The following is a 21763-nucleotide window of genomic DNA, read 5'->3' on the forward strand; positions in this document are numbered from 1 at the left end:
GGAAAAAAGGTATACTTGAGGGGAAGGAAAAAACATTAATTCAAGTTGATGAATTCCAAGAATTAGGTATTTTGATTCAGTGGAACTTCTTTGACTCTTTAGGTAATAGTTAGCATGATCAACTAGAAAGAACAGCTTTGGAGCAGCTTTGTAGACAGAGGAAGAAGAGAAAACTTTTTTGGGAGAGGACATAGTAGTGATCCAAAGAGAATTATCTGAACGAATGATACAGCTGTAAAAATGAAAAGTTATAGTTTAGGAACAAATTAATTAAAGTCATGTCACAGCTTGCCCTTGGGGGTAAGGATGGCACCAGTACCGGTGTGTTTATAGGGAGATCTCAACCTGTGTATGCTTCTCCCGCATACATTGCTCACTCTGGATGTCATGAAATTCTTGTCAGTATGGGTCAAGGGTTGACCAACTTTTCCCTCTGTAAATGGACAGATAGTAACTATTTTAGGCTTTATGGACCATATGGTCTCTGTTGCAACTACTCAGCTCCGTCATAGTAGTGTAAAAGCAACACATAAGCAAATGAACATGACTTGTGTTCCCATAAAACTTTCTCTACAAAAATACACAGCAGACCAGATTTGGGCCATGTGGGTTAACAAAACCCACCTTTTTCATGATTCGAAAAAGTATTAGACATTTTTAAACAACTTTTGATTGAATTAAGGGTCTATGCCTTAAGAACATTGAGAATGTTAGTTTTACTTAAGAAAGTAATTAAAAGAACTGATATAATTGGTTTTGCTCTTATGATTTTCTACTCCCTTAAAACATTTAATGATACTTTAATATCTGAATCTAGTGGCTTTTTTCTTCATTGATTATGTAGTTGGTTTTATTGGGAGACGAGGTTGATAGTAGTCCAGTCCTCACATTCATAGATGACCCTACGAATGTGTAGGCTTACGTGCACACGCGCACTCTTGTATACAAATATATATATATGTCAGTGAAGATATATTTATGTTTAATAATATTTGTAAATCTTACGTACATAATTAAATCAGTTTTACAAATGAATTTAATCAAGAACAGCTCAAAGCAATTAAAAATATATAACAAATTAGTGAATTGTAAAACTTCTGTTTGAGTTTTACTATAAAAGCAATACTTTTATTAATTTCATAATTTGAATGTTTATTTTTGAAATTAAATTATTGTTTTTAAGTCTTGAATCAGTCTGTGTCCTGGGACAATTTCTGTACATCCCTCTGTAAATTACCTATTTTCTGTGCCTTAACTTCTATAGTGGAATATTTATATAATGTTAGGGCTAGAAATAGAGCCAATATTCTTCAAAATTATATTTCCATTGTCTATAAGTTAGGTACAACTCATTTAGTAGTAAGTTGTAATTATCTTTGTACATCTCAAAAGTCCCAGGTATTTCTTGGAAGGCATGGATCAGGATGCCATTTTTCTCTTGTTATTATGGATAATCTCAGTCTGTGATCATTGAATGGCCAATGAATATTGTTGACTGGCAGGAAAATATACTATCAGGTAATGAAACAAGAGGGACTATATTTTAATGACCATATTTGACCCCTGTTTTAGGTCAGGTGCCTATATTCTATTGATTTAATCTCAGGACACTAACAGGTACGAAGCATATAAATAAAGGAACAATTCTGTGCCAACATATGTAGCACTTCCGCTTATCTGTATTATGATCATACATTTGTGAAGCATAGTCATCATAGTTTTTCTGTGGGTATGAACGCTTGTGTTACCCTTTTCTACCTAGAATGTGAGCCTTAACAATTAAGACCATTTTCTTTATGTTTTGTATCCCTCAGAGATTTCTGTGAAAATATTGTCCCAAAGTGGAGATGTAGTAAATACTCGTTTGGGTTTCAACATGGAAAATGGTTATTTTAACAAGTTTTAACAAATTCTTGAAGTACTTACTATATATTGGTTTGAGAGGAGGGAAAAGCACTTCAATATGTTAACATTGGTAAAAATAAATTAGTAATATGTATTTTTTTAGCTAGAGCATTGTGTGACTCTGAATGATCAGATTTGATCACAAAGTTATTGAGCTATTTACTTCATAAGCCCAAGTAGAGAGTAGCGAGGAAATCTCTATTTTTAATACAATATGCACCAACAAAATTAATGTTTCTAAGCGTGTGTTTAGGTATATACATAGGGAAGAAATCACGTAAACTTTTGAAACAGGTTATGATTTTGTTAGGTCTTTTCAGCCCTGGGTGGTTAAAACTTAAGAAATTTTTTAATGCTTCTACTAAAGTGAGGGATGTTACGTTCCTTGGGAGAGCGCTGAGTATCCACAGGAAAGGGAGGCGCTGTTATTCCTCTCTCTTAAGTCCAAGTTGTTATAAATCCTGGGTCGACTACAGTCACGAGTTTGCTGACCACTCTACCATTGAAGTTGGAGATTACTTGAAAAGTGTAGCATTTCTCTAAGCTTTGGGTAGTCCTGTTTGCTTTGTGATGCTGAATTTTGGGTAAATGATGAAATACGGGTGGTTTTTCTGACTTGTTTCTTGTTTAGATGAGAGATCTCCAGCTGCTCAGTACGTAGACCTGTTGCTGAACCCAGAGCGCTACACCGGCTATAAAGGGCCCTCGGCATGGAGAGTCTGGAACAGCATCTACGAAGAAAACTGTTTCAAGTAACTGGAGGGGGTAGGGGAAGGAGGAGGGATGACTATAGGGAGGGTGGAGGAAGGGGATCATTTGCTTCTGTTGGAAAAAAATAATAGAAACAGGTCAAACCATTTTGAGTTTTGTGCTTTCTTTTTCAGGCCTCGATCTGTTTATCGTCCTTTAAATCCTCTGGCACCCAGCAGAGGTGTGTTTTTCATACATCTTCGTGCTTTTAGAGATTGTTTACAAAATGTCTTTGTAACTGAACTTGAGAAAATTTTCATCTATTTTATATTTTGCTTAATTTGAATGAGCAAAAGTATAATATCAGTTCATAGTTAATTCTCAAGATTTTTACATTTTATATAATTACTGTCATTTATTGAGTGCTTGATATGTGCCAGGCCCTAAACTAAGAGCTTTGTGTAAAATAAATTACAACATATGAGTAATATATATCAGAGGTTTCCTGGGGAACTCTTAAAAATCTGATGTTCAGGCCCTATCCTGTACCAATTAAGTCAGAATCTTTGGGATTAGACCCAGGCGTTGGTATTTTTAAACTCTTTGGGTGACTCCAGTGTGCAGCCAAGTTTGAGAACCAGTGGCTCCTAGAGTGCTTCTCAGACTTCAGTGTGTGTACACAGCACCTAGGAGCCTTGTTAAAACACAGGTTCTGATTCCGTGGGTCTGAAGTGAGACCTGAGTTTCTAACAAGCCCCCAGGTGATGGCCGGGGTGCTGATCCCTGTAACCACACCTAGAGTCATGAGGATGTCGAGGAGTTTTGGAAGGTTAGGTTGCCTGCAGCACTGCTCTAAACCTGTACTGCCTGAGAAAGGAGTCGCTTGCCACATTGGTCTGTTGAGCACATGAAATGTGGCTAGTGGCAAACTAAATTTTACATTTTATTTAATTTTAGTTCATTTAAATTTAAAAACTGAAGCAGTGTAAAATATATTTGCCGTTAAACAGGACCTTATTGTTTTGGTAGGACTACTTTAACTCTTGTATCACAGTACATATTATTGTAGTATATGTATACCTTTTACTTGTTAAAATGTAGATATTAGAAAAAACTTATTAGAAAAAAATTTTAAGTTACATATGTGACTGACCTAATATCTCTGTGGGATAGCATTGCTGTAGACAGTTGGAGGTTATTCAGTATAAAATGACTGGGCACATCCTCAGTCTGTTCTCAACGAGGAGCCAGACCCTGGGAGCAGCCCTGTAATTGATTTGCCATTCTGATGTTGTCTTTAGACCAGGATTGACTTAAGAACTTGAGTTTCCTGGTCAGATGTGTATCTTTAGGCATTTCTGAGAGCCAGAGAGACTTAGAAAGGTTGAATGAATGGACTGCTCTTAGATGCTCACTTTATCTCAATGTGGCAGATATTCTTCCCCAAATTCATTCTGACACTGCCTGGAGAAGGAATTGGAGTATGAAAAAGCATGCATGGCTTCTTATCCTCAGTCTCTTTTACTACTTTTATGTTATAACTTTTCTATTGTCAACTTAAATATTTTTATTACACAAGACTTTATAAAAATTGAAGCAGTACGAAATTTATCTAAAGTAAGAAAGGAAAGCTCCTTCTGCCTCTACACACTTTCTGTTCCATAGTACAGAGTTTGGAAGATATTCTTCCAGACTTTTCAATGAGCACTTTTGTGTGTGTGTGTGTGTGTGTGAGTAAGATTGGTCCTGAGCTAATATTTGGTGCCAATCTTCCTCTCTTTTGCTTGAGGAAGATTGTTACTGAGCTAACGTCTGTGCCAGTCTTCCTGTATTTTGTATGTAGGACACTGCCACAGTATGGCTTGATGAGCGGTGTGTAGGTCTATGCCCAGGATCTGAAACCACAAACCCCAGGCTGCTGAAGTGGAGTGTGTGATCTTAACCATTACGCCAGCAGGCCGGGCCCTATGATCACTTTTTAAAGCAGAAAATATAATTGTTCATTTAATAAAACCATCAAGTCCTAAGAAATACTTCACTTCCATGTTATGGTAAATTAGAGACATGAGACTGCTGGAGAGATGAGGAGAGGAGGGAGAGCACTATACAGAAAAAGAGAGGGAGGAGAGGGAGAAAAGAAGAAAAAATATGAAAGCGGGAGTCAGAAGATGAGGTAAGGGGAGAGAATGGGTCCCCGCTGACAGGTGGGTGCTCTGTGAAGTAATTAAATAGCTGTTCCTGATGCTGGCTGTCTGCCATCTCCGTGGAAACTGCTAGTTGTTGACTAACAGCTCTTTATTGTTCTTTACTTAATGTTCCTTCCACACTGTCCTGAGCCATAACAGTTAGGCTTTTACTCCTAGCTTTCCAGCAGCATTTGAGCAACAGAACCTTTTTTCCAAAAATGAAATCATATCAGAATTCCACATATAAAGCTAATAAAGGCAGAGCAGCTGTGGAGCCCTAGAACCCAACCTTCTGGCCTCGTCCCCACGTCCAGGCAGTCCTGTAGCCCCTGCAGGGAGGCCTTCGCTAGTTACAGTTTGGGACGTACTTTTAGTAAAGTGTGTATGTGCTGAGGAGCAGTGATTTAAAAGAGAAAAGTGTTCCAGCATGGAAACAATAATATTCAGGGAGGGTTGGACATAATGATTGAAGAAGTGACTGTATATTTGTTAGTTAATTATTGAGACTTGTGGCCTTTATGAAGTATTTTTAGTTGCTTTCTGATCATTTATTGTGTAAAACAATCTGAAAGTCTTGTATTCTTTGGCCAATGTTCTTTTTAAGAAGTCTCATTTGCAGGGTGATTACACACTGACCAAGGTTCATGGTATAATTATTAGTTTAACACATAGTAAATTTTAATCCTATATTAAAATAAATAAAATTGGAATCTGAACTCTAAGACATTTTCTAAAATCCTGTCTATTATTCTCTCTTTCAGGAGAAGATGATGGTGAGTTAAAACTCTTGTGTTTGTATTTGCTTCAAGTATAGAGAAAATGTTTTTAACTATCAAAATTTGATTTCACCTCTATTTAATTCAAAAGAAAGCATTTATCCTACTTTTTCAGAAAATAGCTACCAATGAATAGTGACAAAAAGAATAAGAGTATATTTTATAATATGAAGTTATCGTAAGTGGAAAAAGAAAATATAAGGACATTTTACCTAAGTGGTTAGTTTAGAAACCAGGATCACATTCCAAGTTCCCCATTTTCGGGTTATCATAATCTACTTGAATATGTTCTGAAGAAACAGAAGTTAAGATTTACCAGATTCTTCTTCTTAAGAAGTTACGTTTTACCAGATAATTTGTCTTGTGATGTCTTTATTTCCGTCTTGACTTTGATATTTATAACCTCAGTTATCATTGTAACACTTAATCTGATGAATAGTAATTTATGAACAATTGGTTACTCCAGGTTACTGAATGAATATCAGTCATAAGGTGCCCCAATACAGCCCAAATAATTATTTCACATGGATGTTTACTTATCTGTGTTCAGGGGCACTGTGATAGGCATTGTGCAGGATAGAAAGATAGATAAGACATGATACCTTCCCTCTAGGAGCTAAGAACATAGCAGGCATGATAAGCACCATACAGAAACAATGATAAAGAAGTATCACATACATAGTACAGACAGGTGATATAGGTCTTTAGAGGTGGAACAAAGCGTAACTCACTGGACTGACGTTAGGAAAGCTTACTGGAAGAGGTGGCATTTGAGATGAATTTTAAATAATGGGGCAGATTTAGGCCAGTAGAATTGGATAGTATGTGCTATTTGGAGAAAATAGCATGGACTAAGGAGTTAAGGAAAAATCAAGCATGTTTGGGGATACCCTGTTAGCAGTAGGAAAGACTTTATATAGGGGTGGTTTAAATTAGAAAGATAAGTAGAGGCCAGGTTATTGGGGACCTTGAGAACTAGACTTTTCCTGTTAGCATTCGGGTTTTTTGAATAAACAAGTGAGATGATGATGAATGATCCTTAGTAAGAGTATGTTGAATGAATGACTCTGTAGGAAGATGTTTGTGTTGTTTTGCAAAGCGTGAAGACCCTCAAGAGGCAAAGTACTTCCCCACCATCTAACTTATCACCTAGACTCCTTGCTCAGCTCATCTGTTAAGTTTCTGTTATCATGCTTTGCTTTTCTCAGTTGAAATAAGGATAGGTAACTTAAGAAGTGCATTAACTATTTTGATCTTTATTGATTGCCACTTTCCCCCCCACTCAGAAGAACAGTATTGGGCTAGAAATAATTCTTTTAGCCTTACTATACACAGATAAATCAGGCCTCCCCAAATTCTAGTCATTAACTTTTCTGAAGAATTGTCTTAAAAATTAAAGGATTTTTTATTATCCCTTGAAACTTAGCAGTCTTAGACAATTGAAGCAATATACCAAGCTTTACTGGCTCAGGAAAAATGGAATAGTTAATAATTTGATTTTTTGAATTCACTGTTGTTCCTGGGGTTTTTTAACAGGGCTATGGTTATCATCAAAAGCAAATTTAAGATTATTAAACTCTTTCTGCCCATACTTATGGATGTTTAAGCCTTCTGGTGAATAAGATTTACATAATATTTTGACTGAAATGTTTTCCCAGAAATTTTACTAGTCAAAATATCATTTATAAGAACATTCTCCCAAAGTTAAATTACTTTTGGGCTGTATTTTCTGGAACCATTTGCCTGTTTCTCCATTTCACATGAAGCAGTGGACATTTTTAGAGCTATTCCTTAATCTGCCATAAGAAATATTTGATATGCTTCATTTATTCTAATTTATAAATGACTGTTTAAAATATTTTAACCTAATTCTATGTGTGTGTGTTTTTTTAAGGAGAATCATTCTACACATGGCTGGAAGGTAAACTTCTATGTCTGCTTTTTAAATTTATTGGCTTCTTATAAAAAACATATTGATTTATTTAATAAATTTTTGTAAGTTTTAGGGTTCATTACCCAGACAACTAATTTTGACAGTGTTTGAAAGAAAATAACATTTTAGGTTATTATAGTTTGGGATAAAATTATTTGAAAAATTTGAGGCTATTGGTCAGCCGAAACCCAGCACTATGGAAATATACAGGGCAGATACTGTCAAGGTTTTCATAACTGGTTCCCCAGTCTTGTTTCCATTCTATATGTAAGGTTCATCCAAACTAGTAACCGTTATGCAAATCTGTTTTTTTAAGTAGAGACGTTCCTTTTGGAAGAAAGTACTTGTTTATTTGTGAAATTGAGGCAAGGTAAATTTGAATTCAGAAGGATTTTTAAAAGCATATTTACATATACTAAGATCGTCTAAATTTGATTAAAGGATAAAGCAATATAGATCCCAAAATATTCGATATTCTTGCAATCATATATTTTCTAGTGTTGAAAATATAAAATATTATTAATGGAAAGCTGAAACATTCTAGGATTTTAACAACCTTGGTTAATAACTGGATATTTGATGCTTTTAAAAATTTTACCAAGTTGCCATTAACTTATGGGACCAAAAGTTAAAATATATTAATGAAAGATAAGCAAGTTGAATGATATAGGAAAATTGATATTTCATAGCCATAACCTTATAGGAACTCTAGAGAGTTAAACTAAGTAGTTAATTCTATTTTATGTTTGTTAATTGGTCATGTTATCTTGAGAACATGATTTTTTTTGTTTTTAATGAACTATGTGCATATATTGGCCATTACCAAGGTGAACATTAATGATGTGCAAATACTACTGGGAATTATATTGATGAGTGGCCTATGTGGTGGAAGATGCTTAGATTTGTTTAATTAGCTTTATCCTAAAGATAGCAATTGTGAAAAGTAGTATGTAGGTTAAAAGAGGTGGTCAGGGGGGGCTGGCCCTGTGGCCGAGTGGTTAAGTTCGTGCGCTCCGCTGCAGGCGGCCCAGTGTTTCGTTAGTTCGAATCCTGGGCGTGGACATGGCACTGCTCATCAGACCACGCTGAGGCAGCGTCCCACATGCCACAACTAGAAGAACCCACAATGAAGAATACACAACTATGTACCGGGGGGCTTTGGGGAGAAAAAGGAAAAAAATAAAATCTTTAAAAAAAAAAAAAAAGAGGTGGTTAGGGACTCTCAAAATTGATAACAGAAGATAAGATGCGAATGAAACTGATGAGCAATATTGGATTCTAGGATATACTGTATCAACCACTCTTCTAGTAGCCTACTGATAGGAGTCCCTCAGTATTGATACATGGTTCCAGAGAGCACTCCTATTGATAGGCAACTGACTGAACTTTTCTGAGATTCAGTTTCCTCATCTGGGGCTTGAGAGTGGCAGTAGCCATCCAGCTTACCTACACCGTGAGTGTAGATGAAGCCTGTAAAAATTCCTTTGAAAATCACTCAACAACATCCAAATGCCAAATCATACTGTTACAGTAAATCTACAGCTCTTTTGTAAGAGAAAACATATATATCGACCTCCCATAATTCAGTTGCTGAAAATGCATGTGAATGAAATTAAATCCAAAAGAGAAAGAGGGGAACCATTTTCTGAATTGGGTAGTTGAATTTGCTCTGTATTGTTAGAAATAGGAGTTGGTGGATTTTGCCTTTGTAGATCAGCTTTTGCAGATGTTACTTTTGAGTGTGACTGAAAGGTTTTGCTCGGACCTCAGTAATCAGAGACAGCATCGGGCTTGGCATCAGACTGTAGGTGGGGAGAAGCTCTCCTGCTTTTTCTGCTAAGTGTGTTGTGGGTCTTGTTGGTGCCCTCAGTTGGCACGTCTCATTACCATTTTGCTTGAAGTTACCTAATTTTCACAGTTTATGGAGGTACATTTCCACTCCTTCCTCCACACTTATCACACATCCCCGTTTCAGGTAAGGGGCTTTTTGGGCTTTGTAAATTGGAATTGCTTCTTAGTTTTTCATGTTTGCATTCTTAGGCGTATGAATTTTACAAGCTTTGCTTTACTTTGCCTATTTACCCTTCTCTAGTCTTTAGACATTCTACTGGGTGTAAGAGCTCGATTGGAAGGAAAAGAAAGTAAACTTCAAATCTGGTCATTTTGCTACTTGGTAACAGGTTTCATTAAGTTTTACTAGAGACGAAGTTAGTACCTAATGTTTTATCAAATTTATTCATATTGTTTGTATCCCTTGTTACCATAAACATTCAAAATTGACCATATCCTTTGATGAGGAAGCTACAAGATAGAATTTAATTTCTACCTTTTGCTCTCTGTCCATGACAATGAGCATATTCTAGCAAGAATTCCAAATCATGGGATGAGATCTTAGAATAATTATTTGTTCTTATTAGAAGGTAAGTGCTTCAGAGCTATCTGTGGTACAACACAGAGAGGAAATTAAAGATCTAAAAGATCTTGAAAAGATGCAAAGTAAACCACATGTGTACTTTTGCATTTTAAAAATCCCTCAGCATATAAATGAGGTTATTTCTTAGTTTCCACTATTGAAGCCCATTTTTCCCCATGGAGAGAGTGTAAAAAAAAAAAAAACCCACAAACCCCCTTGGGTGGTAAGAGAGGGAAAAAGCTAATTGTTTTGCATCCAGTGGGTTTTTAAAACTAAGCTTTTTGTGTATTTATTTATTTTTAAATTTTCTATAAAGATTATTTTAAAATTTTGTTTTATTTTGGTAAAATATGCATAACATAAAATTTACTATCCTAACCATTTTTAAACTTAGTATTTAGTGGCATTAGGTACATTCTCAGTGCATATTACTCTTATAGTAAGACAAAATCTTTTAAAATGGAGCCAGGGGTAGGATAGGATGGTGGAATTATCTTGACCTTTATTTTGAGCAAAAGCCTATGTGGCTTAAGATGGCTACATAAGACAATTTTCCCCATATTCCTAAACTCCTTCTGATGTGATTGTATTCACATAGTAAATGGTCATACATTTTTTTATTGGTGAAATTCCCGCATGTCTGTTTTCCAAGTATGGGCTCCTTACTGGTACATAGCAGAACATATAGTTAAGTAGAATTAGAGAATTCCAGGGTAGAGAATTAAAAAAGACAACTAAAGGATCTGGGGAAGGAGAGAAACGGATTTCAGTCTCTTCTCTCACTATCACGTAGGTTCAAAGAAAGAACATCTATAGGGAAGGGAAAAGGAGAAACAGCTATTGTTAAACCAAAGTGGCGACTTTTTATAATTGTTTGCTTTAATAAATTATTAGCCTAAACCATGGAAAATCTGTGCTGTTGCCTCTGGGTAACATGGGAACTTGCCAAGTGTTTGCCCTCCAGTAGCCCAAACCTTTTCTGTCATATTCTCCATCAGGTTATATTCAGTTAACTCCCTTCTGAAGTTAGAATCTTATTTTACCTTCTGCTGAGAGAATCTTGATCTAATTATTTTATATTATCCCTTAATTCATTATAGTGTCCTTGAATCTCAACTTTAAAAATAAGCCCGTGTACTCAGTCTTCTTGATTCAGTATTTCTGTCATCAAAATGTATGTGATTTCTTTTTCAATATTTTTCTGAATAGGTTTGTGTCTGGAGAAAAGAGTCTTCTATAAGCTTATATCGGGACTTCATGCTAGTATCAATTTACATCTATGTGCAAATTATCTCTTGGAAGGTAATCAGATTTTTACATAGAAGTTTTGCCTTCTATTAGTGTAAAAATTGTTGGGGGGAAATGCATATTCCCTATAGAGAAAAAAATCCTATTTATTAAAAGTCTATAACGTATTTCTCTCTCTCTTTAGAAACCTGGGGTAAACCTAGCTGGGGACCTAATATGAAAGAATTTAAACGCCGTTTTGACCCTGTGGAAACCAAAGGAGAAGGTCCAAGAAGGCTAAAGAATCTATACTTTTTATACTTAATTGAGCTCCGAGCTTTATCAAAGGTGGCCCCATATTTTGAGCGCTCAATTGTTGATCTTTACACTGGAAATGTAGAAGAGGATGCTGACACAAAAACCCTTCTACTGAATATCTTTCAAGACACAAAGTAAGAATTGAGTATCAGTGACCTGAGAAAATGAGGTAGTGCTTGAAGTACAACAAAAAATGACTCCTAAAGTTAGTTAGGAAAAGGGAGAATTAGAACTGAGAAGGACAAAGCTCAATAAGAATAGCGGCAAAATTTAAAAATTTTTCTAAAAATGTTGACCAAGAAGCTTTGTTGCAGAAACTTTCACACATGAAAGTAGGCTGTTTTTAAATATAACTTGAAATTTTAGGTAGTATCAAAATGTAATGCTACAGTCATGCACCACATAACACTGTTTCAGTCAACAATGGACTGCGTGTACCACGGTGGTCCCCTAAGGCTAGTACCATATCGCCCAGGTGTGTGGCAGGCTGTCCCATCTAGGTTTGTGTGAGTACATGCTATCATGTTCGCATGACAATGAAATTGCCTAATGATGCATTTCTCAGAACATATCCCCATCATTAAGAGACGCCTAAGTGTTCTTTGATGCTCTTTCTGCCAATTTTGTATTCTTCCAGTTACTATTTAAATTCAGATGGTTTTGTGTTAGCATAAAGATAGCTACCTAAGGGAACATTAGCCTTACCTTCTAGAATATAACCTTTTAAAATTCTTGGTCTATAAAACCCGAGTGTACTGTTTGTTAAGATGAGCATGGAAGAAAGTTGGATTAAGAAGTGTTTAAAGTACAAATTATGCATTACATTTATAAAGATGTTTTAAAATGTTGAGAGTGTTGCATATTTTTCACATAAATTGTTTTTAATTTTTTAATTATGTAATTTCTTTAAAACATTACAATCTCATAAATTACAAAGCCATCTGTATCTAGCTTTAGTCTTTCATTGAATAGTTTATATGTGAACTGTTGCTACCTTCGTACATTACTAAACCTTACACGTGAGTAAATAATGAATTTTAAATATTTGTAGGGATGGACAGTTGTACCAGAGCTCTAATACACAGTACTTGAATTTTTCGTGTGTAACTTATTGTAACATTGTCATTTTGTCAGGTCCTTTCCCATGCACTTTGATGAGAAATCCATGTTTGCGGGTGACAAAAAGGGGGCCAAGTCATTAAAGGTAAAGAGTTCTTGATTAGGGGGCAGAGTGGGGAGCAATATACTGGTTGTGTTTCAATCCTATTCATCCAAGCTCTTCTTTCCCAGTTCTCCAACTTGTTGAAGTTAGTCTGATGGGATTTTACCATAAGTGATACGAAAAGCCCTTTCTCCAGACTTCCTTCTCATTGACTTTCTCCTTTCTAGTGTGATCAACTGCTTAGGGTTGTCGTCAGTCATTACTATGACCAATGAGTATGGCACCTTTATAAATGTCTTTCTAAAAGGTCTTATTTTGAGAGAAAGTTTTCTTACTTTAAAATCACAGTGTGTATTGTTTGATATGTCTTTCAAAAAATCATGAACTGTTAGTCACTTTGAAGGCAATAGTATATTTTTCTAAAGTTTCTTTTATGGAATATTACAGTTTTTGCACCTATGTCTTTTTCTTATAGACTAACATAAAAGGCAAAAATTACTTGTTAACCTGTGATATCAGAAAGAGAATATATTTTAGGAACATTAGGAAACTTCGTGTTAGGAGCTCTTTGTTTTCCTCTGTTGACAGTACATTAAGGAAGACACCGTACCTTCAAATCTTCATAAAAGTATTTGAAATTGACTGGCAAATAATTTTCTAGGACACCTCCACAATCTTCTGTGCAGTTGCAAAATGCAAAAAGTTCCAAAAACTGAAACATTTTTCTTACCTTTGGTGCAAATTAATTTGTTAGCAAAACCTGACCTGAACTGATGAAAGAACGTTTATAGTATTTTTTGTAAATTCTGGTTTTTATGAATATTCTTACATTTTGTTGCAAAAACATGAATGTATTTGATTACAGCAGTTGCCACACACACTGGTGGGGTGTTTCATAATAGTATATGTTCTGTATTTCTAAAATCTGAAACATTCTGAGTTCTGAAACACATCTGGCCCCAAGATATTTAAATGTGGATATATTACAAGAACTAATAAATTAGTACTGAGTGATTCTCCATTGGTAAGACTTTCTTGGTATTTCTGAAATGAAGTAAGTAATTTAGCCACAACTATATTTTAGTTTTGGAAGGTGGTTTTGTTATATGGTTGTTTTAGAGTTATATTGTTATTATGGTATTTAAGATAATGTTAATTCATTTTTGCAATGCTTGCTATTTTCTAAATATTTATACAAATATTATACTTTTGATCTTAAGAATGCATAATAGATAGGACAACTATAATTATGTATCTTTTTGTAGATGAGGAAGGTAAGACTGAGAAAGGCCTAAGGTTTTACAACTAGCTTTCACCTACAAAATGCTGGAAATTTTGTTTGCTGTTTTTCAAAGGTGTATAAAGGAGAACCTAAGTCTATTTTTCATCTGCTCCAAAGAACATGAATTACGTGAGAATAAAGAGGAAAGAAGTTTTTGTGTTCTATTTATGTTGTCTTTCTTATGGCCGAGTTACTGATTCCTCGCAACTCTCTGGGCAGTTGGGCAGGGCTTGTGGTGGCCAGAGTTTTCAGACTTCTTGCCTCTAGCTTCATGCAGTAAAATGTCTACCTTAGTACAATAAAATGATTTTCATGTTTTGTGTTTGCCATGTAAAGTTGAGGAAACTTTCTCTCAACTAGCGTTAACCTCAGATAAGGTCAGACTGACCTGAGAGTCATGGAAACCATGTACAGGTGCTCACAGGCAGAAGTCTCCCCTCTATAAGAAACTATTACAGCAAAATACAAGGATCCATTGAGCAAGTATCCCGAGAGAAGCTGCATTAGCAAAAGTGGGGTCTGTGAGACCAGACACCTTGTCTGGCCCCATGCTCAGCGATGCTGATGGAGCACCTGTTACAAACTGAGTATGGCACTTAGGAGAGCGATGAAAATTGATCACTGTTCCAGGACTAGCTTTCTGATTTAGACTCACACAAAACAAAGCAATACATCGAAAATAAATAAAACAGGCCAGCTTAGTGGCGCAACAGTTAAGTTTGCATGTTCTGCTTCAGCGGCCCGGGGTTTGCTGGTTCGGATCCCAGGTGTGGACCTACGCACTGCTGTCAAGCCATGCTGTGGCAGGCGTCCCACATATAAAGTAGAGGAAGATGGGCACGATGTTAGCTCAGGGCCTGTCTTCCTCAGCAAAAAGAGGAGGCTTGGCGGTGGATGTTAGCTCAGGGCTAATCTTCCTCAATAAATAAAGAGAGGAAGGACGAAAGAAAGAAAACATAAAATAGATCTGTTTACCACTGGTTGTATGCAGATATCAAATGGAAGCAGCAGTTAAATTTCTTAAAAGTAAAAACCACATATTATTTACTTTTATGGCCCCCATAGTGCATATCTTGGTGCTTTGCATAGAGTAGCCCCTCAATAAAAAGTTTGTTGAATTAATGTGTGGAATGAATTTTATAAATTTCCATTAATATTAGTTGGTTTATGTGCCATGTGATGCTATACAAATTCAAATATTTTTCTTCTTCTGTTGAAAAACACAACTCATTTATTAATAAACTTCAAAACTTTATTTCTTATAATTCAGACAAATGCAGTTTAATTTTAAAAGTCTAATTAGAATTAAAATATTTTCTGCATGTTAGGAGGAATTCCGGTTACATTTCAAGAATATCTCCCGTATAATGGACTGTGTTGGATGTGACAAATGCAGATTATGGGGGAAATTACAGGTTCGTGTGTTGTCTTCCGTTTTGAAACTATTACCTTTAATTTTTCCACTGAGGAGTTGAAAGTTTTTATTAAAATGTCCTCAGTGTTCATTGAATTAGAGCTTAGAAATAGACAAATCCAAAGTGTGGTTTTTCAGTTTTATTGATGAAAAAAAATTAATATTAAAGTCTCTGTGTTACATGTGTATGTGTAGGGATGTTTTTCCTATTCTATGTTAATGGTTTTGGTTTTATTTGTTTCTATTGGTACAATCTCAGATTCATTTGTGAAGTTCTTGGTTATAAATAGAGTATGTTAGTATTTTATATACCTATATAAAAGGTAAAATATAATTATATAAAAAGACTTAATTATCAAATTTTGGTCACTGAATTTGTTTCAGTGATTAAAATAAGGCCACATAATCATAAAATAGGAAATTTCTGCCAAGCAGGCCCATTTCCCTATGTATTCAGTATAAAAAGGACTGTTTGATATTTTATGTCTTATTCATCATAGAAAATCAAGAGAGAATTATTTTAAGGCAGGCTACACTGAAATCAGATTTTTCATTTTCTCTAGTGCTAATAATTGAGAAATTAAGTGTAGCTATCATTAATAATCTCTGAGTTTTGAATTGCTAGGGGCTATAAAGAACACTTTCAAGGTTACAAATTGAACATTGTAATCCTAATATAATATTTTCTGGGTTAAAAAAGGCATTTTAGTAATTTGCAATAGCAAAGGAGGAAGACCAAACATAAGATGGATTGGCTCCTTAGAGGAAGCCGTTGGCGTGAGTCTGTAGGCGTTGAGCAGGGCTGTGGAGGACAGGAGGTTGTGGACGTTGCTCACTCACAGGGTCGCCAGGAGTCAGAGCCGACTCGACAGCACATAACAACAACAGATACATGTCCAACAAATGTTAAACTGTTCAGATTTCCTTAACAGCTTAAATTTATCATATACATAATCTGTGAGGAAATAGAAACTATTTTGCATAGTTTAACATTTTGGTGAAAAGTCACAGTTCATAAGAATTTCCTGACTCTCATCCCAGTGACTATTTCTGTAAACCTGATAATATTTATAATTATTATTAATAATTAATAATAATAGAATTATTATTTAAAAAATTTTAATTGTAAGTTTACCACTATTTTCTTTAGACTCAGGGTTTAGGAACTGCCCTGAAGATATTATTCTCTGAGAAAGAAATCCAAAAACTTCCAGAGAACAGCCCATCTAAAGGCTTCCAACTCACTCGACAGGAAATAGTTGCTCTCTTAAATGCTTTTGGAAGGTAAGAACCGTTTTTCACAGTGAAAACTTTTGATTCCCAGGCTGGTTTCAGCAAACTGCGAAGATCATCTTCTCTACTAAAGTAGTTTGTTTTGTTTTGCTGACAGATAGAATTATCATCATATATTATCATACCTCTCCTCACTTAAAGTGTCCTTAATGCAGACAAGTCAGTTTCTCTACAGGTCATAGGAAAATGAATGGTTTTAGATGGTCAGTATTTCTCACTTTGCCTTCTTAATTTTGTGGGTAAAATATTCTCCTAATAATAATCTCTTTAGCTGGCTATAACTTGTTCAAGTGCAGTAGCAGGAGTAAGGAAAGCTGGGTTGAGAAGATGATGAAAGAAAAAGATTAAACCTTTCAACTGCTCTTTATTTCTAAAGCTGAGGAGGCATTTTTCTTTCACTCATTATTACCCCTTTTTTTTCTGTATATGGACATAGAGTTTGCTTTTTGTTTATACCACGAATAGTTTCAGAAATAATTTGAATTTTCCTACAGTGATACATGAGATACCAACTCCCTGAGGAATACAGAACAGAAGGAAAAGAATCATAGAAAATAATACTATGCTGCCCTGGAAAAAAAGGCAAAAAGTCAAGTCAAGGAAGAATATTTTTTAAAACAAATTAGGGAACCAAGTGATACAGAGATTATTTCTTATGTTTTCTTAACGTGCATTTTTTAAAAAATTTGGGGGGCACTAATATAAATTATATGGTTTTTTTAAAATTTCAGATTCTACTTGTTCATTGCTGATATACAGGAAAGTGATTGATTTTTTAATATTAGCCATGTATCCTACAAACTTACTATAACTGATTATTAGTGCCAGGAGTTTTCTTGTCAGTTATTTAGAGTTTTGTACAATCATGTTATTTGTAAACAAGGACAGCTTTATTTCTTCTCAACCTGTTCTTATTTTTTCTTCCACTCTTTTTTCTAACTTTTATGTTCTTTATTGATCAATTTATCTTATTCCATTTCCTCTCTTTTCTTCCCCTATCAATTATACATTTTTTAAAACATTTTTAGTAGTTGCCCAAAAGTTTGCAATATACATTTCCAGCTAATTCAAGTCCACTTTCAAATAAGACCGAATTGCTTCATGAGTACTCTAATTACCTAATAATAACCAAGCATTCCCTGTTCCTCTCTCAGCCCTTGTATCGTTGCTATCATTCACTTCACTTATTCATAAACAATAATCATCAAATACATTCTTACTGTTAATATTTTGAACAAACTATTATCTTTTATAACAAGAAAAATAAAACTTTTTATGTTTGTTCATTCTCTGATGCTCTTCCTTTCTTTATGTAGATCTGAGATTCTGACCTATATAATTTTCCTTCTCTCTAAAGAACTTTTAACATTTCTTGTAAGGCAGGTCCACTGACAAAAAATTCCCTCAATTTTTATGTTTGAGAAAGTCTTTATTTGTCCTTCAATTTTTTCTTTTTTTCCAAATTCTATTTTTCCCCCTTTTTTAATTGAGGTATAATTGACATACATTATATTAGTTTCAGATGTACAAGATAGTGATTCAATATTTGTGTGCATCGTGAAATAATCACCACAATAAGTCTATTTACATCCATCACCATACATAGTTACAAACGTTTTTTTCTTGCAATGAGGACTTCTAAGATTTATTCTCTTTGCAACTTTCAAATATGCAATACAGTATTATTAACTGTAGTCACCATGCTGTACATTACATCCCCAAGACTTATTTATAACTGAAAGTTTGTACCTTTTGACCTCCTTCACCCATTTCACCCATCCCCCATCCCTCCTCCTGTCTGGCAGCCACCAGTCTAATCTCTGTATCTGTGAGCTTGTGTTTTTTTTGTTATATTTGTTTTGTTTTTTAGATTCCACATCTAAATGAGATCATACTGTATTTGTCTTTATCTGACTTATTTCACTTAACATAATGCCTTCAAGGTATATCCATGTTGTTGCAAATGGCAAGATTCCATTCTTTTTTATGGCTGAATAGTATTCCTGTGTGTGTGTGTGTGTGTGTGTGTGTGTGTGTGTGTGTGAGTGTGAGTGAGTGTATACCACATCTTCTTTATCCGTTCATCCATTGATGGACAGTTAGGTTGCTTCCATATCTTGGCTATTGTAAATACTGTTGCAGTGAACAGGGGGTGCATGTATCTTTGAATTAGTGTTTTCTTCCAATAAATTCCCAGAAGTGGAATTGCTGGGTCATATGGTAGTTCTATTTTTAATTTTCTTTTTTTTGTGTGTGAGGAAGATTAGCCCTGAGCTAACATCTGCCGCCACTCCTCCTCTTTTTTTGCTGAGGAAGACTGGCCCTGAGCTAACATCTGTGCCCGTCTTCCTCTATTTTATATGTTGGACGCCTACCACACCATGGCTTGACAAGCAATGCATAGGTCCGCACCTGGGATCTGACCCAGTGAATCCTGGGCCACCAAAGCGGAACGTGCAAACTTAACCACTGTGCCACTAGGCCAGCCCCTATTTTTAATTTTCTGAGGAAGCTCCATACTGTTTTCCATACTGGCTGCACCAGTTTACATTCCCACCAACAGTGCACAAGGGTTTCTTTTTCTCCACATCCTTGCTAACACTTGTTATTTCTAGTCTTTTTGATAATAACCATTCTAACAGGTATGAGGTGATATCTCATTGTGGTTTTCATTTGCACGTCCCTGTATTAGTGATGTTGGCCATCATCCTTTCCTCATTGTAAATTCTTGGCTCCTTTGTTGTAAATTAATTGACCATATATGCGTGAATTTATTGTGGGGTCTTTAATCTGTTGATCTATGTGTCTGTTTTTATGCCAGTACTATGCTGTTTTGATTACTATAGTTTTGTAAAATAGTTTGAAATCAGTGAGCATATGTCTCCAACTTTGCTCTTATTTCTCAAGATTGTTTTGGCTATTTTGGGTCTTTTGTGGTTCCATACAAGTTTTAGGATTGTTTGTTCTGTTTCTGTGGAAAATGTCATTGGAATTTTGATAGGGATTGCATTCAGTCAGTAGATGGCTTTGGGTATTATGGACATTTTGAGAATATTAGTTGTTCCAATCCATGAGCACAGACTATCTTTCCATTTATTTGTGTCTTATTCAATTTCTTTCATCAATGTCTTAAGAGTTTTCAGTGTACAGGTGTTTCACCTCCTTGGTTAAATGTATTCCTGAGTATTTTATTCTTTTTAATGCAATTGTAAATAGGATCGTTTTCTTAATTTCTCTTTCTGATAGTTCATTGTTAGTGTATAGAAATACAACAGATTTTTGTATTTTGATTTTGTATCCTGCAATTTTACTGTTAATTAATGTTTAAAGTATGCTTTTTGGTGAGGAAGACTGGCCCTGAGCTAACATCTGCCGCCAATCTTCCTCTCTTGTTTTCTTTTTCTTTCTCCCCCAAGCCCCTAGTACATAGTTGTTTATCCTAATCATAGGTCATTCTAGTTCTTCTGTGTGGGATGCTGCCACAGCATGGCTTGATGAGCAGTGTGTAGGTCCACACCCAGGGGCCAAACCGGTGAGCCTCGGGCTGCTGAAATAGAGCACATGGACTAACCATTGGCCACGAGGCAGACCCCCTCACCACTTTTATTCAACATAGTATTGGAAATCCTAGCCAGAGCAATTAGGCAAGAAAAAGAAAACAAAAAAGGCATCCAAATTAGAAAGGAAGAAGTAACACTGTCACTATCTACAGATGACATGATTATATATATAGAAAATCCTAAAGACTCCTCACCAAAAAGCATACTTTAAACATTAATTAATTAATTAATTAAAGTGGTGAGAGTGGGCATTCTTATCTTATTCCTGGTTGTAGAGGAAAAGCTTCAGCTTTTCATCATTGAGTAGGATGTTAGCTGTGGGCTTGTCATATATGGCATTTATGTTGAGGTACATTCCATTTATACCCACTTTCTTGAGAGTTTTTATCATAAATGGATGTTGACTTTTGTCAAATGCTTTTTTGCATCGATTGAGATGATCATATAATTTTTATCCATCATTTTGTTAATGTGTATCGTGTTGATTGATTTGCAGATGTTGATCCATCCTTGCATCCCTGGAACATATCCCACTTGATCATGTTGTATGATCTTTTTAATGTATTGTTGAATTCAGCTTGCAGATATTTTATTAAGGAGTTTTGCATCTATGTTCCTCAGGGACATTGGCCTGTAATTTTCTTTTCTTGTGGTGTCTTTGTCTGGTTTTGGTATCAGGATAATGCTGGCCTCGTAAAATGAGTTTGGAAGCATTCCTTCCTCTTCAGTTTTTTGGCAGCCTTTGAGAAGGATTGGTATTAATTCATTGAATGTTTGGTGGAATTCACTAGTGAATTCTGGTTCTGGACTTTGTTGGGAGGTTTTTGATTACTGATTCAATCTCCTTGCTAGTAATTGGCCAATTCAGATTTTATGTTTTTTCATGATTCAGTCTTGGAAGGTTGTATGTTTCTAGGAATTTATCCATTTCTTTTAGGTTGTTCAATTCATGGGCGTATAATTGTTCATAGTAGTCTACCCTTTGTATTTCTATGGTTTCTGTTGTAATGTCTCCTCTTTCATTTCTGATTTTATTTAATTGAGCCTGCTCTTTTTTTTTCTTGGTGAGTCTAGGTAAAGGTTTGTTATTTTGTTTATCTTTTCAAAGAACCAGCTCTTAGTTTTGTTGTCTTTTCTGTTATCTTTTAGTCTCTATTTATTTCTACTGTGATCTTTGTTATTTCCATCCTTCTGATAACTTTGGGCTTCCTTTGTTCTTTTTCTGGTTCCTTGAGATGTAAAATTAGTGTGTTTGAGATTTTTCTTGTTTCTTGAGGTAGGCATGTATCACTATGAACATCCTTCTTAGAACTGCTTCTGCTGCATCCCATAAATTTGGGTATGTTGTATTTCTATTTTCATTTGTCTCAAGGTATTTTTTTATTTCTCCTTTGATTTCTTTCTTGACCCAGTTGTTGTTCAGTAGTATGTTGTTTAGTCCCCACATATTTGTGATTTTTCCAGCATTCTTCTTGTAATTAATTTCTTGTTTCATCCCATTGTGGTTGGAAAAGATGCTCATATGGTTTCAATCCTCTTAAATTTATTAAGACTTTTTTTGTGGTAACATACATTTCTAAGTTAAAAAGAGGCAGTTAACTTAC

General features: G+C 35.2%; 1 protein-coding gene across 3 annotated transcripts in view; it reads left to right on the forward strand.

The window, feature by feature from the left end:
* Nucleotides 1–21763, forward strand: part of ERO1B (endoplasmic reticulum oxidoreductase 1 beta) — a 63865-nt gene that overhangs the window by 25396 nt on the left and 16706 nt on the right. For all 3 annotated transcript variants that reach the window (XM_070228876.1, XM_001492252.7, XM_023647037.2), the window contains exons 7-15: nucleotides 2537–2657; nucleotides 2790–2836; nucleotides 5543–5554; nucleotides 7452–7478; nucleotides 11113–11205; nucleotides 11336–11582; nucleotides 12583–12652; nucleotides 15221–15307; nucleotides 16457–16590. In XM_070228876.1, the coding sequence (XP_070084977.1) occupies nucleotides 2537–2657; nucleotides 2790–2836; nucleotides 5543–5554; nucleotides 7452–7478; nucleotides 11113–11205; nucleotides 11336–11582; nucleotides 12583–12652; nucleotides 15221–15307; nucleotides 16457–16590 (838 nt within the window). The remainder of the gene's footprint in view (nucleotides 1–2536; nucleotides 2658–2789; nucleotides 2837–5542; nucleotides 5555–7451; nucleotides 7479–11112; nucleotides 11206–11335; nucleotides 11583–12582; nucleotides 12653–15220; nucleotides 15308–16456; nucleotides 16591–21763) is intronic.

The sequence above is a fragment of the Equus caballus genome, chromosome 1 (assembly GCF_041296265.1).
Source record: "Equus caballus isolate H_3958 breed thoroughbred chromosome 1, TB-T2T, whole genome shotgun sequence".
Classification (NCBI taxonomy): domain Eukaryota; kingdom Metazoa; phylum Chordata; class Mammalia; order Perissodactyla; family Equidae; genus Equus; species Equus caballus.